We start from the raw sequence: 23,429 nt of genomic DNA, 5'->3' as shown, positions 1-23,429 counted from the left end.
GGTTTGGGTGGCTGTTTAGCCAGTAAACTGTCTCTGTCGTTTTGTGTGTGTGTGTGTGTGTGTGTGTGTGTGTGTGTGTGTGTGTGTGTTTCACTTGGAAAGCAGCCTACCTGCACTTCCTGTTTACTCAGGTAATTAATTGTATTCCTTCTCAAATCTCTGATGGTGTTGAAGACCAAATAGATAAGTTTTACAATTAAGCTAAGTTGTTTAGGAGGTTAGACGTTTTTATGTCAAGATAGATATTTTAAGTTGGTACAGATAACATATTATAGATACTGATTTACGTTCAGAATTTTAGACTCACCAAGATAGGAAAGATGTTTTCTTCAAGGTTGCCAAACACAAATAGCCAAAACACTAAGAATGTAACATTTATATAATTCCTGATTGTTTCATGGTTCTTCTTGCTCTATGTTGTTTATTTTATATATGTATAATATAAATGTATATATATATATAAATACTAATTAAAAAATATATCATCTTACAAAAGAAAATGAATACAGAAGGACATATGTTTAGCCTATTCCACTGAGTGTGTATGATGAGTAGAAGCAGCTAAAGGAAGAAGAGAGGGGAGGGAAGGGTACATGGAGAGGGGAGGGGAGGGGAGACAAAGGTAGGGGAGGAGAGGGGAGAGAAAATAAAGAAGGTGAGACAAGAGAAGACAAAGAGGAGAAGAGGAATGTGGTGAGAGAAGAGACAGAAAAGAGAAAGTGATTTGGAAAAGGAAGAGACCAGATGCACAGGGAACATGGCTAAGGAATCAAACAAGCACAGGGAAAAGAAGAAGAGAAGCATGGTCCAGTCTATAAGGCAACGTGTTTTACTCATAAATTAATCACACATCATGGTGAACTCAGCTTCGCTGCTGAATTACAATGAACCAATAAAAGGCAAGTAGAACTGTTTTCCCATTGTTAGTGGGTGTGAAATTTTCTAGACTGCAAAGAAAACCTGCTAAGAATATAAGTGAGAGAAGCATGGGAGAATGGGGAAATAGAAGGATCCAGAGGGTCCTAGAAACCTACAAGAAGAACATTATGATGTGCGGATCTGGGCCCAGGCATCCTGTTCAAACTATGGCACCAGCCAAGGACAATATGTGCAATAAACTTCAAACTCCTACCTAGATCTACCCAATAGACAGAATATTCTCCAAAGTTGAGTGGAGAGTGGGGACTGACTCTCACGTGAACTCTGGTGCCCCATATTTGACCATGTCCCCTGGATGGGGAGACCTGGTGGCACTCAGAGGAAGGACAGCAGGTTACCAAGAAGAGACTTGATACCCTATGATCATATACAGGGGGAGGAAGTCCTCCTCAGTCACAGTCATAGGGGAGGGGAGTCAGGGGAAATGGGAGAGAGAGGGAGGAATGGGAGGATACAAGGGATGGGATAACAACTGAGATGTCATATAATAAATTAATAAAATATAAAAAACTTTTTAAAAAGAATATAAACTTTCAAACTTGGCTCTGCCACATCCTCATTTTATGTGTAAGAGCTGAGCATCTGTCACTGCCCTCATAACCCTCCTTGTCCAGAGTCTATGCTAGTGCACTAATGCACTTCCTGGTTAGAGAGCATCTGTCACTGCCCTCATAACCCTCCTTGTCCAGAGTCTATGTTAGTGCACTAATGCACTTCCTGGTTAGAGAGCATCTGTCACTGCCCTCATAACTCTCCTTGTCCAGAGTCTATGCTAGTGCACTAATGTACTTCCTGGTTAGAGAGCATCTGCCATTGCACACGTGTTTCTTTACAAAGACTCTTTGAGGTCAGGACGTCAAGGGACCCCAGTCACTTTTACACAAGGTTTCACACTCTGCCAGTCAGTTGGCTGAGCCACAGGAAGTGAGTTCTACACAAATACTCTTCACCTGTCAAAACATGGTGTCTGTTCATTTAGGCTTAAGATATAAGGGTCAGAAATAGGAAAGGATGGGAAGGAAAATTCCATCAAACTTTAGATTATTGTTAAATTCAGCAATGCTTAGTATAAGAATCTTGATAGAGGTGTCTTAGATCATTGTTCTTCTAGGAGCCAATTCCAAGGGCCTTTCTTGGGAAATGACCAAAAATCTAAATGACATCAGTAGGGTGGCTCAGTAAGTACAGGCTCTGGCCACTAAGGCTTGGTGATCTGAATTCAACCTCAAGAACCCAGAAGCCTAAACAAAATATAAAAATAAAGAACTCCATCTCAGCAGCATGCATTTGAAATCCCAACTTTCCCACAGTGAAATATGAGGGAAGAACAGAATGGTTGGGGGCTGTAAGGTCCAGGTAGCACAGCACCAGAGCAGCAGAAATAGCAAGAGAGACCCTGCCTCAAAACAAGATGAAGGAAAGAACCGAATCCCTAACATTGTCTTCTGACCTTCTTGTGCTCTTAGTGGCACAAAAAAAGGCCACACACACACACACACACACACACACACACACTCCCACATACACACTTGCATATGCACACTATGAAGAAGGAAAAAGAAAAAGCTAAATGAAGGTTACTTATTACCTCAGGAGAACCATGTACCCAGGTATGGCTGCTAGAGCGTAGATGAAACTGATAGGTACTGACAGGATTAAAAAGTACTGCAGCATCTTAGCACAGTCAGGACCCTTGTTACACAGCCCGAGGACAGCAGATGAGTTTCCTGATGAGTGAATGCAGCTGCAGTTTTGAAACACCTGTCAAAAAATAACGTCCTATTTAAGGGAAAAAATACCAGCCTTAAACCTTCAGCATTTTCTACAAAGCCAGTTGAATCAAAATGCAGTGTTGCTGCCAATGACATAACTCAGAAAAAGAGCGCTTACCTAGTTTGAATGAGGACCAAACTTGAGCACAGACACCATTTAATAAAACAATAGTCAAAATGGAGGCTCCCTTTCTATCTATCTATCTATCTATCTATCTATCTATCTATCTATCTATCTCAGAATGCTATCAAAAATATAAACAGGTAGATTTTTAAAAATACAATGACTAAATTTACAAAAATTCAATTATCTTGAATGCAAACTTAATTTTTTATATTTACTTGCTTGTTTGGTTGGGATTTCTGTAGGTCTGTGTTTATTTGTGTGTGTACGTCTGCATGTGTGTGTCCATCTATGGACATGTGTTAGCCATGGCATACGAGTAGAAGTCAGGGAGCAGGTTATGGGTGTCACTTCTCACCTTATTCAACATGGGTCCCAGCAGATCACTCTGCTGGTGAGGCTTAGCAGCAAATGCCTTTACCCACTGAGACAACGTTCTAGCCTGAACACATATTTCCTGATTCTTTTGAGACAGGGTTTCTCTGTCATGTAACTCACTCTGTGAACCAAGCTGACTTCAAACTTAGATATCCTCCTGCCTCTACATCCTGAGTGCTGTGACTAAAGGCTATACCACCTCCCCCTGACATTTTTTCCCCAAAGTAAATATAGAATTCTTTCTTTTGTTCTTTACCCAAGCCTATGTACTAAAGTAAAATACATTTCAGAATGTTGTTGGAATAGTTAGGCACTCACAAATAAACAAAGTCATGTCTCCAATAAAAGAGTTTATGTAAAATATAAAGTCAATATTTTTTAGTTGTTCTGTTTCCCAGGTCTGATTAGGAATCATAATTTATATTTCATCTTGATTATCAAGCACCTCCAAGTATATTAACATGTTTAAGGCAAGCAAAACCACTTGACTCTTTATCTTACTGAACTGTCATAATAAGACAGTGGAGATGGAAATGGAACAGTCAGTAAAGTCCTGCAAAAGCATGAGGACCCGAGTGCTCATCCCCAGCACACTTGTGAGAAGCGCACGCATAGAGGATGTGCTTGCAACACTGGTGCTCTGAAGGTGGGGGCAGGTTTCTTCCTGGGGCTCATGTGCCAGATGGCCTAACAGAAGCAGCAAATTCCAGGCCAGGGAGATTCTGTCTCGGAATTACAAAGTGCATGGAAGCTGGGAGTCAACAGTTGGGGTTGCCAGAGTAATTACAATTTTAACTTTAATGTTGATTTATGTGTATGCACAAACAGGTGTGTGTTGGTGCCTAATGGAGGCAAAAGAGTGTGTCAGACAACCTGGAGCGGGCGTTGTGAGCTGCCCCATGTGGGTGCTGGGAACTAACTACACATGTCCTCTGGAAAAGCAGCAATTGGCCTCTACAGCTGAGCTATCTCTCCATCTTTTTCAGATATTTTTTTTAAACTCAGATTATTTGAATAATGATCTCATATGCTTTGAAATTACAAAATAAGGCTCAGACTCTGTCAAGGTTTTATGTAACATCTAGGAATTTTAAGATCAAGTGTGCACATACAAAGTAAATTGAGTTGTTTACAAAAAGTATAAATATATTTTAGGCATGAATATTTTTGCTTCTTAGTAGATGTAGGCTTAGGTCTTAGCACATGTTAATGCAGTACACAAACATCAGCCCAAACACTGAAAGGATGCTCACCATGTTGATTCCTGTTCCAACAAACTTCTCACAGCCCGCAAGGCAGGCTGACATGTACGCTATGCCATTGTCACCACACACTGGATCCCATGTTTTTGTTAAGCAGCTACACCTGGTGTTGCAGTCAGCAAGGACCTTATTCTCCACATATGGAGGCTGCTGGACTCTGAAAGGATTTAAAATAATGTTACAGATGCTGAAAATGCACCCAAGCACTTTATTTTCTTCTCTTCATCTCAGCATGCATATGTTCACATGCACACAACCCGGAAACGGGAGGGGAGAGACAGAAACAGACAAACACACACACACACACACACACACACACACACACACACACACACATGAGGGAGAGAGGAGAGAGACAAAGACAGAGACAGAGACAGAGACAGAGACAGAGACAGACTCTCCCCCAGAACACAGACAGACCATCCAAATATCAATGTGAGTTCTCTAAACTGGCTTTGGCTCCCACGTTATCTGCTCTACTGGTGTCATGGATGCTTTTTTCAGTTACTTCAAAAGTAGACACTAAGAGCCAACCCTATAGGACAGTTCTGTGCTGTTAGAGCTAAATTGAAGGTGGCTAGTCTCTCACTGACCTGTCTAATGGGAAATACTGAGAGGGATATAGTTTCCATTTATAGATAAATGTTGCATTTAGCCTACAAAACAGATGGGTTTGACTAAACAGCCATGCTCTTCTGAGGTAAAGAAAGCACCCAGAATTTACAATGGGATTGAAAGAGGAAAAGTTTGAGTCTGGCAAATGAATTCAGTGTTGTCCCTCAAACACAGTGTGCAGTCAGCATGATTGGATGCACTCAGCGTGTACAATTCTACTTTGGAGTGTTGAAGCCAGTTACTGTGATATCACAAACTTCACCTGAGTTTCAATTTCTACATCTACAAAGAGAATGCAAAAATTCCTGTCTAAAAAGAGAGTCGAATCAGATAACACACACACACACACACACACACACACACACACACACACACACTCACACACACACATCCATATAGATGTGTGTATGGTTATTTATGATTTTATATTTGAAGTTATTCAATTACTAAGAATTTTGAAAGAAATGTTTACACTTAATTTCTATGTCACTCTCAATTTCTCTGTCTCTGTATCTCTATCTCTTTCATGTGTGTGTGTGTGTGTGTGTGTGTGTGTGTGTGTGTAGGCACATGTGCACAACAGTAGGCATGTGCTCGTCAGAGTGCACCTTTTACCTTGCTGAAGGCAGAATCCCATTGTTTGCTGCTGCAAACACCAGACTGGCAGGCCCATGAACAGTCAGAATTTCCTCCCTGTGCAGCTCAGCTCACAGTAGGAGCACTGGGATTGCAGATGCCCTACCATGCCAAGCTTTACACAGGATCTGTGCACCTCATCTCAGGAGCTCCAGCCTGCGCAGCAAACACTTTACCACTGAGTCCTCACCACAGCCCTTTGAAAGGAACCTCCACATGCATGTTTTATTTCATTTTAACAGATGGGTTGCTTACATAGCTCTTCCCTAAACTAAGTTAATACATAATTTGACCAGACAACACTTAAAAGTGCAAAATCTAAGATCACAGAGTACATGAGGTATAACTATACCAGTGACACAAATAAACTGGCTTACCAACTATTATATTCAATTATACCAAATTTGACCCCATTTTGAAACTTATAAAGGCCTGTATAGCCAACTTTTAAAGGTATATGTTGACGGGAGTATAAAATACATAGATAATCTACGACAAAAGCTCTGTTATCTTCCTTTATTATACTTTAAAGCAGACTAGGGTATCACCATGGCAACCACGCATATGCATGTGGAATCATACACTTACTCCCTGGTAGTTCCCGCACCTGTTTAATAAACACATCACTTGAATGGGCTGTGATAGGACAGATGGGTGGGGGGAAGGGTAGATGGAACCATGGATCATTGCCATTAGGTTGTAATAAAATGACCTGATCACACATAACTCTTGGACTAATGGTGGTGAAAATATTATGGTTTTCATTAGGAAACAACATACCCATCATGAGAGGCAGTTAGGCCAGCGACAGGGAAATTATCACAGGTTATCAGAAACTGGCAGAGAGTTAGAAGGTACTCAGCCAAGGACAGGCAGAACGCTATGTAAGCCGCTTTCTTGACAGTGATCTTGAACTTCTTCATAGTAAAGCCACTGATTAAATTTCCAATGCATATTGGCGGTAAGGAATAAAGACCTAAAAATGCAAATAAAATAATATTTATGAAGACATCAGAAAAATAAATGTGATAAATTTGTCTAATACATCTACTGAAGAAGCTATTCAGTTCGAATATACAGCGATCTGAACCCTATTGAGTTACATGCTACATAAAAACAGGTTTCCAAGGGCCGCAAAAAGTCAGTTTAAACAGACATCATTTATTTAATCATTTGAAACAAATTATAAAGATTTTATGAGCATCACATACACTTCACTCACACACACACACAATATTAAATATTTCATATATTTCTTTCCATTCTGTTTACTGAGAATTTGACTCAGCTCCTGGTGATTTTGAAAGTCACTAATGAGGAGAGATCCAAGATGGCAGCGAGCAGTGTGGACCATATTTGGAAGCTCCAGTGAACAATTCAGGGAATTGCACAGATTTCTGAGCCAGGAACAACAAGATCCCCACACCATGGCAGCAGAAGTGCTCCACGGTTTGGAGGGACCAGGGTGTGGAGGACCTGCTTGCACCTGCACATGAGAGGAGTGCGGATTTTCTCGGATCAGAGCAGCAGCAGCAGAGACAGCAGTGTCACCAGCGGCACCAACAGCAGTGGCTGTTTGCAGCTCAAAGCCTTCCAGTGGAGGTGATTGGTGTGGTGTTCGGTGGGAGTTGCTGCGGGAGAGGGGAGTCTGGACAAGATTTGGGTCGCGTGGTGCCTTGCGACCCAAACTGGACTCGGCAGACAGTTCAGCCCCAGAGTCATGGGTTTGCTCAGTGAGCTGTGCCTTGGAGACACTGGCTCAGCTCAGCCAGCAATTCTGCTCGAGGTACTATCTCAGTGCAACCACAGCTCCCCTGCTGTGACACAGGCTGAGCCACCCTAGGCACCAGCTCAGCGCAGCCGCAATTTTCCTGCTGTGACGCAAGCTGGGGAGAGCGCTCAGTTCCACCCTAGGTGTTTGCTCAGCGCAGTCGCAGTTCTCCTGCTGTGACGCAGGCTGGGTGGAGCACTCACTTCCACCCTAGGCACCAGGTCGGCGCAGCAGCAGTTCTCCTGCAGTGACACAGGCTGGGCAGAGAGCTCAGTTCCACAGGAGGCGCCAGCTCAGTGCAGCCACAGTTCTCCTGCTGTGGCAGACGGTTCAGGCCCTGAGAATCTAGCTGAGCTCGACACGTGGTTCGGCCCAGAATCCCTGGCTGGACTTGGCAGGGGACCCAAAAGGCTGTGGATACCTTGGCCTGATCCAACGCTCATTCAGAGACCCAGAACGATTGCAGGACCCACAGCAAAGGGGAGCTGAGGATCATTGGCTGCGAGAGCCTAAAACGACAGGGCTAACCTCATGACATCCACACCAGTGAAGTATCAGGGCTTCCAGCCTACGGAAATCGTGAGAAAACAAGTGAATCTATCATCAGACTCCCTCCACCCAACTCTGGAAGTTACCCAACAAAAACAGAGATGGCAAGATGTCTAAAGGACAGCGTAAAAGCATACGCAAAAAACCCCAAAACAACATGGCATCTCCAGTTTCCAGCTATCCCAAAGAAAACAACCCAGAGAACTCAAACACAATGGAAACACAAGAAAATGACCTCAAATCCTTGGTAATGAGGATGATAATGGAGGAAAGAAATAAAATTCGAAATCAGATGCAGGAAGACACAGCCAAGCAGGTGCGAGACATAAAAGAAGCACATAGAGTGGAACTGGAAATTTTTCAGGAAAATGTAAACAACCAGATGAAAGAAATAAAACAGTTCAAGATCTGAAGACCTATAAAGCAACAATGGAAGAAACACAGGAATATACAAAAAATCAGATGAAAGAAATCAAAAAATCTGTTCAAGATATGAAGATGAAAATGGATTCAATGATAAACACACAGACAGAAGAAAAACGAGAATGTGAGACCTCAGAGAAGAAGGCGAATGACACAGTACTGAGCTTTTCTAACAGAATCCAAGAGATGGAAGGACGAATCTCAGGTCTAGAAGATACAATCACAGATCTTGAAGCAACAATTAAAGAAAATGCCAAATCTGGAAAACTCCTGACACAAAACATCCAAGAAATTAAGGACACCATGAAAAGAAGAAATCTGGGGATAATAGGCATTGAAGAAAGAGAAGATATCAGACTCCAAGGCCCAGAAACTATTCTCAACAAAATCATAGAAGAAAATTTCCCCAATCTAAAGAAAGAGATGCCTATAAACATACAAGAGGCATACAGAACACCAAATAGAGTTGACCAGAAAAGAAAAACTGCCCATCATATAATAATCAAAACACAAAACATACAGAACAAAGAAAAATATTAAAAGCTGCAAGGGAAAAGGGCCAAGTAACATTCAATGGCAAACCTATCAGAATTACACACGACTTCTTAGCAGAGACCATCAAAGCCAGAAGGGCCTGGACAGAGATCCTGCAAACCCTAAGAGACCACAGATGCCAGGCCAGACTACTTTACCCAGCAAAACTATCAATAACCATTGATGGAGAAAACAAAATATTCCATGACGAAACCAATTCAAACAGTACCTATCCACAAATCCAGCTTTACAGAAGGTACTAGAAGGAAAACTCCATCCCAAAGGGTCAAGCTACAACCAAAACTACTCAGGAAATAGATAACTATACCATGGCAAAAACACAACTACACAAATGCTCGACTGGAACCAACATCAAAATTAAGACTCTTAACAGTAACTGGTCATTAATATCTCTCAACATCAATGGTCTCAATTCTCCAATAAAAAGACACAGACTAACTGAATGGGTGCATAAACAGGATCCAACATTCTTCTGCATTCAAGAAACACATCTCACCAATAATGATAGGCATTACCTCAGGATAAAAGGTTGGAAAAAATATTCCAAGCAAATGGTCACAAGAAGCAAGCAGGCGTAGCCATTTTAATATCGAACAAAATAGACTTTCAACCAAAATTAATCAAAAGGTATGAGGACTGACACTTCATACTCATCAAAGGTAAAGAAAACCAAGATGACATCACAATTCTGAACATCTATGCTCCCAATACAAGGGCACCCACATTTGTAAAAGATCTGCTAAAAAGGCTTAAACCACACATCAATCCCCACACGATAATAGTGGGAGACGTCAACACCCCACTCTCACTGAAGGACAAGTCATTGAAACAGAAACTAAGCTGAGAAATAACATCATTAACCAATGCCATGGGTCAAATAGATCTAACAGATATCTATAGAACCTTTCACCCAAACAAGAAAGAATATACCTTCTTCTCTGCACCCCATGGAACCTTCTCCAAAATTGATCACATTGTAGTTCACAAAGAAAGCCTCAACAGATACAAGAGGATTGAAATAATACCTTGTATCCTATCAGATCATCATGGGCTTAGGCTGCAATTCAACAACAACAGAAATAACAAAAAGCCTACATGTATGTGGAAACTAAACAACTCTCTTCTAAATGACAACTGGGCCGGGGAAGAAATAAAGAAAGAAATCAAGGAGTTTCTAAAATTCAATGAAAATGAAGGAACAACATACCCAAATTTGTGGGATACATTGAAAGCAGTGCTAAGAGGAAAAATCATAGCACTAAGTGCCTTTAAAAGAAATTGAAAGCATCACACATAAGCACCTTAACGACACAACTGGAAGCCCTAGAAAAAAAAGAAGCAGAAACACCCAAAAGGAGTAGAAATCAAACTCAGGGGTGAAATTAACAAATTAGAAACTAAGAAAACAGTCCAAAGAATCAATAAAACCAAGAGCTGGTTCTTTGAGAAAATCAACAAGCTAGACAGACCATTAGCCAAACTACCTAAAAGGCAGAGAGACAGTTCCCAAATCAACAAAATCAGAAATGAAAAGGGAGACATAACAACAGACACTGAAGAAATACAAAGAATCATAAGATCCTACTTTGAAGGCATATGTGCCACAAAATTTGAAAATCTAAGGGAAATGGATGATTTTCTTGATCAATTTCACTTGCCAAAGTTGAGTGAAGAACAGATAAACAAGCTAAATAGTCCCATTTCACCTATAGAAATTGAAGCAATCATTGATAGTCTCCCAACCAAAAAAAGCCCAGGGCCAGATGGTTTCAGTGCAAAATTCTACCAGACCATCAAGGGCGAGCTAATACTGATACTCTTCAAGCTACTCCAAAAGATAGAAAGGGATGGAACATTACCAAATTCATTCTATGAGGCCATAGTCTCATTGCTACCTAAACCTCACAAAGACTCAACAAAGAAAGAGAATTTCAGACCAATTTCTCTGATGAACATCGATGCAAAAATACTAAATAAAATACTTGCAAAACAAATACAAGAACACATCAAAGATATCATTCATCATGACCAAGTAGACTTCATTCCAGGCATGCAGGGATGGCTTAATATATGGAAATCCATCAATGTAATCCACCATATAAACAAACTGAAAATAAAAAACCACATGATCATCTCTTTAGATGCAGAGAAAGCATTTGATAAAATCCAACACCCATTCATGTTTAAAGTTTTAGAGAGATTGGGAATACAAGGCACTTTCCTCAACATAATAAAGGCTATATATAGGAAACCTATAGCCAAAATCAAAGTAAATGGTGAGATACTCAAGGAAATTCCTCTAAAATCAGGAACAAAGCAAGGCTGCCCGCTCTCTCCATATCTCTTCAATATAGTACTCGAAGTTCTAGCCCGAGCAATAAGACAACAAAAGGAGATCAAGGGTATTCAAATGGGAAAGGAGGAAGTCAAATTATCCCTATTTGCAGATGATATGATAGTCTACATAAGTGACCCTCAAAATTCCACCAGAGAACTCCTACAGCTGATAAACACCTTCAGCAAATTGACTTAATACAAAATTAACTCAAAAAGTCTGTAGCCTTCCTATACACAAATGACAAGCTTGCAGAGGAAGAAATTAGGAAAACTACACCATTCACATTAGCCACAAGCAATATAAAATACTTAGGAGTTACTCTAACTAAGCAAGTGAAGGACTTGTTTGAAAAAAATTTCAAAACTCTAAAGAAAGAGATTGAAGATGACATGAGAAGATGGAATGATCTTCCTTGCTCATGGATCGGGAGAATTAACATAATAAAAATGGCCATCCTACCAAAAGCAATCTACAGATTCAATGCAATCCCTATCAAAATACCTACACAATTTTTTAAAGATATTGAAAGCTCAATTCTGAACTTCATATGGAAAAACAAAAAACCCAGAATAGCTAAAACAATCTTGTACAATAAAAGGTGCTCTGGAGGAGTCTCCATACCTGATCTCAAACTGTACTATAAAGCAATAGTAATTAAAACAGCATGGTACTGGCACAGCAACAGGCTGGTTTATCAGTGGAATCGAATTGAAGACCCAGATATGAATCCACACACATATGGTCACTTGATTTTCGACAAAGAAGCTAAATCCATTCTATGGAAAACGGATAGCATCTTCAACAAATGGTGCTGGTCTAACTGGATGTCTATGTGTAAAAAAATGCAACTGGACCGATATTTGTCACCTTGCACAAAACTGAAATCCAAGTGGATTAAAGACCTCAACATAAAACCAGAGACACTAAGTCACTTAGAAGAAAAAGTGGGGAAGAGCCTGGAACATATTGGCACAGGAGACAACTTCCTGAACAGAACACCAACAGCCCAGACATTAATGTCAACAATTAATAAATGGGACCTCATGAGGCTGAGAAGCTTCTGTAAGCCAGGAGACACTGTCAAGAGAACAAAATGACAGCTATGGACTGGGAAAGGATCTTCACCAACCCTACACCTGACAAAGGTCTAATAGCCAAAATATATAAAGAACTCAAGAAATTAAACACCACCAAACCAAATAACCCAATTGGGAAATGGGGCTTGGAACTAAACAGAGAATTCTCAACAGAGGAATATCAAATGGCTGAGAAACACTTAAAGAAATGCTTAACCTCCTTAATCATCAGGGAAATGCAAATCAAAACAACTCTGAGATTCCATCTTACACCCATCAGAATGGCTAAGATGAAAAATTCAAGCGACACCACATGCTGGCGAGGATGTGGGGAGAGAGGAACACTCCCTCATTGCTGGTGGGAATGAAAACTAGTACAACCACTTTGGAAATCTCTCTGGTGCTATCTCAGAAAACTGGGACTAGGGCTTCCTCAAGACCCAGCTATTCCACTTCTTGGAATATACCCAGAAGATGCTCCAGCACACAGCAAGAAAATTTGCTCAACCATGTTCATAGCAGCCTTATTCATAATAGCCAGAACCTGGAAACAGCCTAAGTGTCCCTCAGTAGAAGAATGGATAAAGAAACTGTGGTACATATACACTATGGAATACTGCTCAGCTATTAAAAACAAGAAATTCCCAAAATCTGTGGATAAATGGATTGAGCTAGAAATGATCATAATGAGTGAGTTAACCCAGAAGCAGAAAGACTCAAATAGTATATACTCACTTATATCTGCATACTAGCCCAAGGGGCATGTCCCACGAAAGCCTTCACTTACCAGGAAACTGAGACAGAGGGGAGGACATTCTATTGTGACTCTAGATGAGAGAAACATGGGAGAATGGCAAAGTAGAAGAATCCAGAGGGTCCTAGAAGCCTACAAGTAGAACATTATGATAGGCAGATTTGGGCACAGGGGTCCCGCTCAAACTAAGGCACCAGCCAAGGACAATACAGGCGGTAAACCTTAAACCCCTACCCAGATCTAGCCAATGGACAGAACATTCTCCACAGTAGAGTGGAGAGTGGGATATTACTTTCTCACATACTCTGGTGCCTCACCTTTGACCATGTCCCCTGGAGGGGGAGACCTGGTGGCACTCAGAGGAGGGACAACAGGTTACCAAGAAGAGACTTGATACCCTATGAGCATATACAGGGGGAGGTAATCCCCCTCAGGAACAGTCATAGGGGAGGGGAATAAGGGGAAAAGAGAAGGGAGGGAAGAATGGGAGAATACAAGGGATGGGATAACCATTGAGATGTAACAAGAATAAATTAATAAAGGAAAAAAATTTTTAAAAAGTCACTAATGAATCCATGCTTATCAACTGTACAACACTTTGTGCATTGTCTATTGGCCAGCATTCTTCCCCCAAGACAATCTTTCCAAGCTAGTATCAAAGGAGAAAAAGGAAAGACACAGGAAGAGAAAACTCTGGCTGGCTTGAAATCACAGTGAAGCACCAGGCTTGGGACATAGTGACCGTCCTCTGCAGCTCCACACCGTGGCACTTAATATTACACAGCTCAGGGTGAGGACTGGCATTTGGACTTTCAGAGAACTCTGGGTGAGGTGGATGCCAGCAGCCTGTGGTCCTCAGTTTTCAGGAGCAAAATGAACCCAAGTAAAATCCAAGTTGCCTATGATGCCTGAGTTTAGTGAGCTAACAAGAAAAGCAGACTGTGGCTGCACAGACTCCTCAGACCACCAGGGACCGAGCATCTGACTGAGGAGGAGTGAGGAGAGCAAGAACGGAAGCCCAGAGGTAAAATCTGGGAGTGAGACACAGAGTCCCAGGGAGTTGACTCTGCATCCCTCTTTGAAGTGACACATTGGTGTGTGAAAACTGACTGGTGTGAGCTTCCCCCAAGCCTGCTGTAGGTGTGATGCTGACTGGAGGGAGAACTAGAGCACATTTCAGGCTTTTTCATTTCCCTTTCTTTTCTTGATTTCCCTGGAGACTGGAAAGGAAAAGAAAATTACAAGAATATCCTAACATACTTTAAGTTCTTTGCGGTCTCCTAGTTGTGTTTTATCATATCTTATCATATCTTTGTGGTACAATAAAGTGCTACTAAGGAAATAATGGAAGCGCATACCTATGAGGAAGACTGCCTCTGAAGTTGATTTTCCATACTGCTGCTCCAGGTATTTAGGCATGAAGGTGAATGAATTAACAAATGAATTGATCTGGAGCACACTTAGAAGGATGAAAAGCATATAAATTGGGTTGCAGAACAAGGTCTTCATGAATGGTAAGAAATCTGAAACGAGAGAGTGTAGAGACCACCAAGCTAACTTGGCCTTGCATTTTCTGTCCTGTCTTCTCCTAAAATCTTCTTTCAGATGCAGTGCTCTGATACAAATACCTCTGTCCTTTCAGGGCTAAAGTTCTATATCATTGTTTAAGTCATTTCTGGAAGTTTGTGGCACAACAAACAGGCCATATAAGAACCAGAACCCAATTGTGCCAGCGAGACAATCGACAGGAATATGCATTCAAGTCTGTGGCCACACCCTTTTATTTGCTTTTCTCTTTTCTCTAGTATTGGTATGCTGCCTTCATTAGACAATGATGAATTTGTTTTCTGGAATCTGCAAGGGACATGCTATGGTGAAGTCTGAGGTGAGACTCTGATGCTATCACTCTTTTGTGCAAGAATGGATAAGCTAAAAGCTTGTGAAGGCTCCAGGAATCATGCTGCAGCCCAGACAACCCGGCACCTCACCAGCACCTCACAGCAGGATGTGCAATAGAGGCAGCTAGTGATGTTTTTAAACATCTCAACACGAAGGAATGCTGTGCCAGTTGGTGTGCACTAAACACCTGCAAGTGAGTGGACAAAATTGCTTCCAGTTTAAGAAACTGGAGAGTCAAGTTTGGAACATGCCTCTACTGAACAGATTGGATCTCACTGAAGGTAATTTGGCTGAAATTCACAAGAAATAGTCTCCTCCCTTTACGTGTTTTCATGTCTACTCTCTTGATTTTCTAATTTTACAACATTATCAGTAAATTGCTTAGAATTTCTTTTTTTTTCTTTTTTTTCTCCTTTATTAATTTATTCTTGTTACATCTCAATGGTTATCCCATTCCTTGTATCCTCCCATTCTTCCCTCCCTCCCATTTTCCCCTTATTCCCCTCCCCTATGACTGTTCCTGAGGGGGATTACCTCCCCCTCTATATGTTCATAGGGTATCAAGTCTCTTCTTGGTAACCTGCTGTCCTTCCTCTGAGTGCCACCAGGTCTCCCCCTCTAGGGGACATGGTCAAAGGTGAGGCACCAGAGTATGTGAGAAAGTAATATCCCACTCTCCACTTTACTGTGGAGAGTGGGATCATGTGGAAATCATGTTGATCTGGCAGAGGACAAAATCTCACAGAGCAGTCAGCACTGGCCCTTTAAGGAAAATCGCTAAAATGACCATGATTCTAAGAATGTTTAATCCCCTGTACTGGCTCCCAGAGTGACTGGTTCCTCAGCCATGGTCTGTAGTGTTCAGGGAAGACCTGTGACTATTCAATGCACATATGTGGGGGCTGTGAGTGGTGGAGCAAATAGCAATATCCTCAGTAAAGTGCTCCCTCCAGCAGTTTGTGCCAGGACGTTCTGCTGTCCCATCCTAGCTTCTCACAGAACCATCTCCACACTGCATCATAGGTTAATGACATCACTGGTTGTTTAAAACAGTCTGTTCTAAGGGACCAATTCTGTAATTATCACACACTTTAAATGTAGATGATTATGTCACCTGCCATGATTTCTCTTTCCGCCTTGACTTCAAGAATGCTCACGGTTAAATTAACATTTTTCTTACCAAACAGGTATTTATCTTTATCTTCTGCTTGGATTTATGATTATTCATGCTTTTTTATTTGGAATAATATTTTCTATAAAATAGGATTTTCAAATAGGTGAAAAAATATATTTACTTATGTGTATTCACATTAATTTAAATTTTTCATAAAGCCTAAGGTAAGTCAGGTTCCCTATCATGTCAGTTGTTCCCAAGTGGTAACTATGGAAGAAGTTTATCACAGCTGACTGAGCCAATTAGGGACAAGCTACCTTAACTCAGCACAGTGTGACAAGTGCCCACTAACCACAGACCAGCTAAACCAAATAGAGTTTAAAGTTTTCCTGTTTGCCTTTAGTGATTCCGTGTTTTTCCTCCTTGGCTCTTTCTCTGTGCTCCTCTTCTCTGCCATTTTTAGTCTCATCCACATTATCCTCTGGTCCTTCCTTTGGGAGAGTTTTGGGAAGAAAGAAGAAGGGGATGCTGGTGAGGATATTCACTCCTGCACAGATCAGAAAGCCGATCCACCAGGCACCGACCCAGCGTGTGTCAGCGGGAGTTATGGTCAGGTCGTCTGTAAAGAATTATAGATACTGTATGAGTTTGCATCATTCTTTCCTGTAAACTGTAGAAAGTTTTTAAGCTTCATATTCCTTCTGAGCATAAACTTTGTATGTCATTTGTTCTTTGGACCTTGAACTTATGATCTTCTGCCTCTTCTTCCCGAAGCCTGGGATTACTGGCATCTGCCACTCCACTGGGTTAATTCAGACCTGCATAAAAAGTGCCTGAGGCTCATCAACTAGGTGAAATTAAAGTTAAGTCATAAGAAAGGGTTCTGGAGTACTATGTGCCATAATAGTTAAAACTATGTTTCAAAAAGACAGAAACAAGACTTGAAACATACTAGCTTTAACCTGATGTATTCCTGTCTCAAAACATTACATAGGGTGAGGAAGGGGCCTACAGAGAGTTCAGAGGCCAAGAGATATTGTTCTTAAAGAGATTCTGAGTTCTAGTCCCAGCACTCAGATAGAAACTTAGTACTTCCTGTAACTCTGATTTCAGGACTCCTGACATCTTCTGACCTCCTCTCACACTACACACGTGTGCACACAGAGATAATAAGATAAAATGTATGATAGCAAATAATTCTATTCACTTTGTATATCCACTTAAAAATTTAACTAATTCCACTTTCAACACTCCACCCAGAGTCTCAGCATCTGTCCAGATCCCCCACTGTTTGGAGTCTCTCAGAGGACATCTATGTTGGGCTAATAGCCACTTATAAGTGAGTATATGTCATACATGCCTTTCTGGGTCTGAGTCACCTCACTCAGGATGATCATTTCTGGTTCCATTCATTTGCCTGCAAATTTCAAGATTTTTAATAGCTGAGTAGCATTCCATTGTGTAAGTGTACCATACTGAGAATGGTATGGAAGAATGGGGACAATGGAAGGACTAGAGGATTTAGGAGCCCCACCTGGAGACCACCAAGGCCATTGGCGGTCTGGACCCATGGGCAGAGGGCGGCACACACTGTTGCACTGACCAAGGGCAGTGAACAGGACCCCATGTTCAGATCTAGCCAGCGGACAGCTCATTCTTCACAGTTGTGGGGAGAGTGGGACTGCCTCTGACATGAACTCTGGTGCCCCCAATTTGATGACTTCCTCATGATGGGGAAGCCAGGTGGGCAAACAGAGGAAAGGGAAGCAAGCTATCTGGATGACACCTGATAGGTTGTGGTCATATGAGGAGATCCCATTCTGTGAGAGGTCTCTGGGGGAGGGGAAGGGGTATAGGGCAGAAGAGGGAGGGAGGGTGGGAATGGAAGGTACAAGGAAGAGAATAACAATTGGAATGTAATATGAATAAATTATAATAAATTAACATATAAAAAATTAACTAATTTTATCTAGCAGTATGTGGCGATATGTTTTTTAAATGTAAGTAGGTATTTCTGTTTGTCACGGGAAACCTTTCTAAACTGATGATCATTGCACAACTGAAACATCTGTTTTGTTATCCAAAGTGACTGGCTCATTAAAAAAAAAAACCTATGTATGTAAATATTTTAAATCAATGGTGTGGCTGGAATATGGTGGGAGAATGGTGGATTTTGAATCAGAATAAGGCATTTTATCCTTATCTCTGCTCCCTTTAGGTCTGTAAGTGATGTACATATAACCAAGGATCATAAGAGCCATCAGTACAGCATTTCTGAGCATTCTCCCACACTCCAGGGACTGGACTGTATAAATAAAATGCATTCTGTTACCTGTATTCACAGACCCAGTGTCTACATATATGCGTGCACAGACGGATCCAATCAAAAGTCCAATCAGAGGGCCACTGACTCTTCCTACTTCCAAAATCCCTAGAAGTAAACAAAGACAAGAATTTAAATGAACACACAAAGAATTTGCTTGCATAAATAAAGCCATAAGATTGAATTTTTAATCCTAGGTTTCTTTTTCTTCCTTTGGAGAGGAGGTCATCGAATCCAATAGGCCAGGAAAGTGATCTGCCAATAAGCTACACACCACACTATCTCAGATATTTTTTTATAAATTCAACACATAAATAAATTAAGCTTGGTATATATGTAACGTATACATATATATACAAATATATATATCATGTACATATGTGTTACATGTACATTGAATTTTATAAATATTGAAAAAGAAGCTCTAATTGTTTCATTATAAAATATTCCCCAGAACCTCATTTGTATAGACATGATTCCCAGGGGGGAAGCACTGGAGTCTGATGGAACCTTTCAATGCAGGGCATGGTGGGGGGATCTTTAGGTCATCTAAGTAGAACCATAACCCTTCTTCATTATACTTGCTTCCCAGTCACAAGACGAGTGGTTTTATTCCACGCATCCTTCTGCCATACTGAGATTCCTCATGACAGGTCTCCAAACGTACAGTCCAGCAACATAGACCAAAAGCCCCCAAACTGTGAGCCAAGTGAGTCCTTTTTCTTTATAAACAATTATCTCAGGTATTTATGAAAGTGGAAGAAAGGTGACTAACACAGAAGCTTCATTATTCCCTTTTATGCTCAGATAAAGGCAAAGGCTGTACAGTGACAGGTAGTCACGTCAGAGCCATGTTATGAGCAAGGTCTTCTGATGGTTCCATAGCCAAGTTTCTAGTGTCTCTGTGATGGTTAGCTTTAGTTGTCAACTTGACACAACCTAGAATTACCTGAGTGGAGAGTCTTAAGGAAGTATAAAGAAGTACTGCCTACACTGAGTTTACCTGTGGACAAGTCAGTAGAAAATTGTTTTAATAAGTTAATTGATGTGAGAAGGCCCACCTGTGGGTGGCATCATTCCCTAGGTAGGGAGTCCTGAACTGTATAAGAGTAGAGATACAGCTGAGCACAACTATGCAAGCAAAGACATAGTATGCAAAGATCCACTCTCTCTGCTCTTGTAGGTGTGGCCAGCTGCTTCAGGCTCTGCTTCCATGACTTCCTGTTATGATGCAACTGTAAGCCAAATGAACCCCTTTCTCTAAGTGAAACCCTTTATCTCCAAAGTTCTGTTTTCTCACAGCAACAGAAATGAAACTAGCACAGTTTCTAAATCAGTGTGTGTTATAATGAATGTCTTGTAGTGCATCTTCGTCAAAGCTCCCCTCTTGAAACTTCCTTCCACAGAAAGAATGTGTCCTCATCACAGCACTTCTCTGTGATATTGTCCTAATCTTCTTTCTCATCTTAACTATTTCATTTTCTTCCAACAGAACCTGGCTTCTTTGCAACCACCTCCAGTGTCGCCCAACCTATCTGCAGTTCAGATACTTTCCTGGTCCCATCTTAGCTACTGAAAACCCAGATATGAACAACTTCAACTTCCTTCCTTCTCTTCACTTTAGATTTTGTCTTTTCCTCTCTCTCTGCCTGATTTCTCAGTATCAAATTCCTCTATCTCCCTTGTTTTCCCTGACATTCCCTGCTATTTGATGTTCTCTATGCAATGATTCCCAAAAGATCTCCAACCTCCAGTGAATTTTCTAGATCCCAATGCACTCATGAGTATTTTATCTAACCCTTTAAGGTTTTTCATTTTCAATTAGTGTCCTTCCTTACGAAACTTTCTGCCACTCTGTTGGAACCAGCATTGTGCCTCATAGCTGAATGAATCACTATTCTCTACCCAGCACATCAAAAGTGTGGGAGAGTAGTTAGGAGAGGGGAGGGAGGGAGGGAAAGTAAACTATATTTTAAAATACTACAGACACAAAATGGCCAATATTAAAGTCATAATAAACTAGAAATGAAAGAATGAGAAACTAACAGCAGCAAAATTTAAAAAAACAAACAATTAAATTTAAGGAACATTTCCAGGAAATATTAGGGAACCTTTAAAGGATTTTGAGATAATGTGGTGGCACCAAAGGACTCTCTAACAGTGAGAAGCAGCTTGATGAAGGGCCTTGACAGGAACTATTACTAAATTCCCCCATTGAGCAATATTATGACCAACAATGTTGTAGCCCTCTGCTCACATTCTGGAAACCACAAAGCATCCAAATCAATAACTGGTTTCTACCCTCCTCAGGATGATTTTCATACTTACCAATATAGAAGGGGGTGTTTTCTGATTTGGCAAAATCTTCTATGTAGGAAATACCCAAAGGCATGATGGGAGTTTCACCAATCCCACGTATGATATTTCCTACCATCACATGTATCCACATTAATGATTTGACTTCTTTCACACACTCTGCGTTAAAATAAGAGAAAACGACACAAGTATTTAACAGTCAACTGTGACTAAGAGTTAATTCAAAAATTTTGGTAAACATTCCTCAGTTTTTTATGATCATAACAGAAAAGCAAACTAAACCAATCACAGAGATAATATCTTGTATCTAAAGCCATCCTCTACCTAGTTTTGCATTGTTGGAGCAAATCTATGATGTTGCTTAAGAAACAAAGCACTCTTAATAAATATATTCAAACTCAGGAGGGAGAGCATGCTAGGTTATTAGATAACTCCCTTCCCTGAAGAGGGAGTTAAATTTTGTTGATCTGTGTTACATGTCTACTGAGCCCAGGGTCGCATTCAAAGCCTGTAGTAAAAGAGTATCTATGGGGAGTCTCTGAGAAGAAAGCAATGAGAAGCACTAATCAACCTTTTGCATCTTGCGTTGGCTTTAAGGTCTGGGTTCTGTTTTCCACACACAAGAAGCTGTTTGAGGACAAGTTGATTGCAGGTGAAATCGTTGTTTCGTATTCATATCTGTGTGGACACAGGAAACATTCACTGTGAGGGGCTGAGTACAATGGGAGCATCTGAAGATAACTGAATCCTGCTTCCCTTAAAACATGGCATCCAGAGTCAGTAAAGACATGTTTCCACAGCAGTCACTCTAATCAACATAAATCCTATGGCAGGGCCAGTGAGATGACTCAGTAGGTAAAGCACTTGCTATACAAGTTAAATCTAGGAACCTATCTGAAGGCAAAAGGAGAGTAATGACTCCCTAAGTATTCTTCTGATGCACACACACACACACACACACACACACACACACACATACACACACCACAGGCAAACAAACAAAAAGAAATATGTATCTTTAGGCTGCACATATAGGTCTGGGATTAAGTGCCAGAACTGTATGAACTAGGTGTGGTGTCCCACGACGTCATCAAAGCATTTGAGAATCAGAATATCAGGCCACCCTCAGCTACACAAAAAGTTTGATGACAGTCTGGACTGCATTAGCTCCTGTCTCAAAAAACAAAACTCAAAACAAACAAAAAACCTGATTGATTCAAATTAGTGATCAATATTTTTCAGAAAACTTGAAAATCACCAAAACCCATAAACTTTCTTTACACTGACCTCTCAAGTCTCTACATGTAGGTGACATAGCTTTCATATTCCCAAATGTCATCTTGTTGTGTTTCTACAAGACTATTTCCTGGTAAAAATTGGTGTGAGATAAAGAACAAAAGCAAGAAAAAAGTGCATCAATAAAGTAGAATTAAGAAGATAAAAGATTTATAGACACAAACAACACAAAACAAGGCATCTGCTCTGGGTTCTCTGAACTGTGGCCCTACCCTTCCTTTATAAGAATTCAAACAACCAATGGTCAGAACATTCTCCACAGTAGAGTGGAGAGTGGGATATGACTTTCTCATGTACTCTGGTGCCTCACCTTTGACCATGTCCCCTGGAGGGGGAGACCTAGTGGCACTCAGAGGAAGGACAGCAGGCTACCAAGAAGAGACTTGATACCCTATGAGCATATACAGGGGGAGGTAATCCCCTTCAGGAACAGTCATAGGGGAGGGGAATAAGGGGAAAATGGGAGGGAGGGAAGACTGGGAGGATACAAGGGATGGGATAACCATTGAGATGTAACAAGAATAAATTAATAAAAAAGGAAAAAATTAGTAAATGCAAGTTATGATGGTTGGGATGCCTAAAAATGATGTTTTATTTCTTCCTGCTGCCATGCTACTGCTTTGACTTTTCAGAACTTTGACACTAATCCATGGATCTCTGATTTATTCATCTAACTATGGTTTAAAAAAATCACTATACCATCCACTATCATATTTTCAAGCTCAAGACTTTAAATTTCTTTTGGCATGTCTTTAAATATAGACTTAAAAATCTTTCCTATTGTGCTTAAATTATATACATCCAGTCTTCTAGACGGAGGGAAGAAGCCCCTTTAAGTGATGTGTTCTGATGCTGAAAACTAAGATCAGGTGAGATTTTCTCCTTCTGCTCTACAGCAGGTTTCTCTCCTCCTCTCATTACTGTCTTACAGATGTCAGAAAGATCCATAAGGCTTCTGCCTCTCCTAGTCTCACCTCACAGAGTATTCATGCATTTTTGTTTGTTTATTTTTTGAGACAGGGTTTCTCTGTAGAGCCTTGGCTGTCCTGGACTTGCTCTGCAGACCAAGATGGCCTCAGTTCACAGAGATCCGCCTGCCTCTGCCTCCCAACTGTTGGAATTGCAGGCATGTGTCACCACACCTGGCTTCATGCTTTTAGCACAAACTTTTTTTTCCCAAGCTTATGCTATGCTGACCCAAAAGTCTTTGTCTACTGCCTTTATGTACAATATGTATTTCATTGCAAATTCTAAACAATAATGGTGCTGGCATGTCTAAATTTTATCTC

At 40.9% G+C, this 23,429-nt stretch overlaps 2 protein-coding genes across 2 annotated transcripts in view; one reads left to right on the top strand and one right to left on the bottom strand.

The window, feature by feature from the left end:
- Nucleotides 1–23,429, top strand: part of IAPP (islet amyloid polypeptide) — a gene marked incomplete at its 5' end in the record, with an annotated part of 432,665 nt that overhangs the window by 95,168 nt on the left and 314,068 nt on the right. The gene's annotated exons all lie outside the window — the stretch shown is intronic.
- Nucleotides 1–23,429, bottom strand: part of LOC311588534 (solute carrier organic anion transporter family member 1A5-like) — a 41,788-nt gene that overhangs the window by 8,420 nt on the left and 9,939 nt on the right. Inside the window, exons 5-12 of the mRNA XM_084766275.1 lie at nucleotides 21,416–21,522; nucleotides 20,857–21,003; nucleotides 18,538–18,636; nucleotides 16,603–16,824; nucleotides 14,551–14,715; nucleotides 6,507–6,702; nucleotides 4,467–4,632; nucleotides 2,528–2,700 (exon numbers count right to left, since the gene is read on the bottom strand). Coding sequence (XP_084622401.1) covers nucleotides 2,528–2,700; nucleotides 4,467–4,632; nucleotides 6,507–6,702; nucleotides 14,551–14,715; nucleotides 16,603–16,824; nucleotides 18,538–18,636; nucleotides 20,857–21,003; nucleotides 21,416–21,522 — 1,275 coding nt within the window. The remainder of the gene's footprint in view (nucleotides 1–2,527; nucleotides 2,701–4,466; nucleotides 4,633–6,506; nucleotides 6,703–14,550; nucleotides 14,716–16,602; nucleotides 16,825–18,537; nucleotides 18,637–20,856; nucleotides 21,004–21,415; nucleotides 21,523–23,429) is intronic.

Source organism: Acomys minous (genome assembly GCF_964271855.1).
Source record: "Acomys minous genome assembly, chromosome: 17".
Taxonomy (NCBI): domain Eukaryota; kingdom Metazoa; phylum Chordata; class Mammalia; order Rodentia; family Muridae; genus Acomys; species Acomys minous.
The sequence above is the reverse complement of the archived record's forward strand: the minus strand, read 5'-3'. Positions and strand labels throughout refer to the sequence as shown.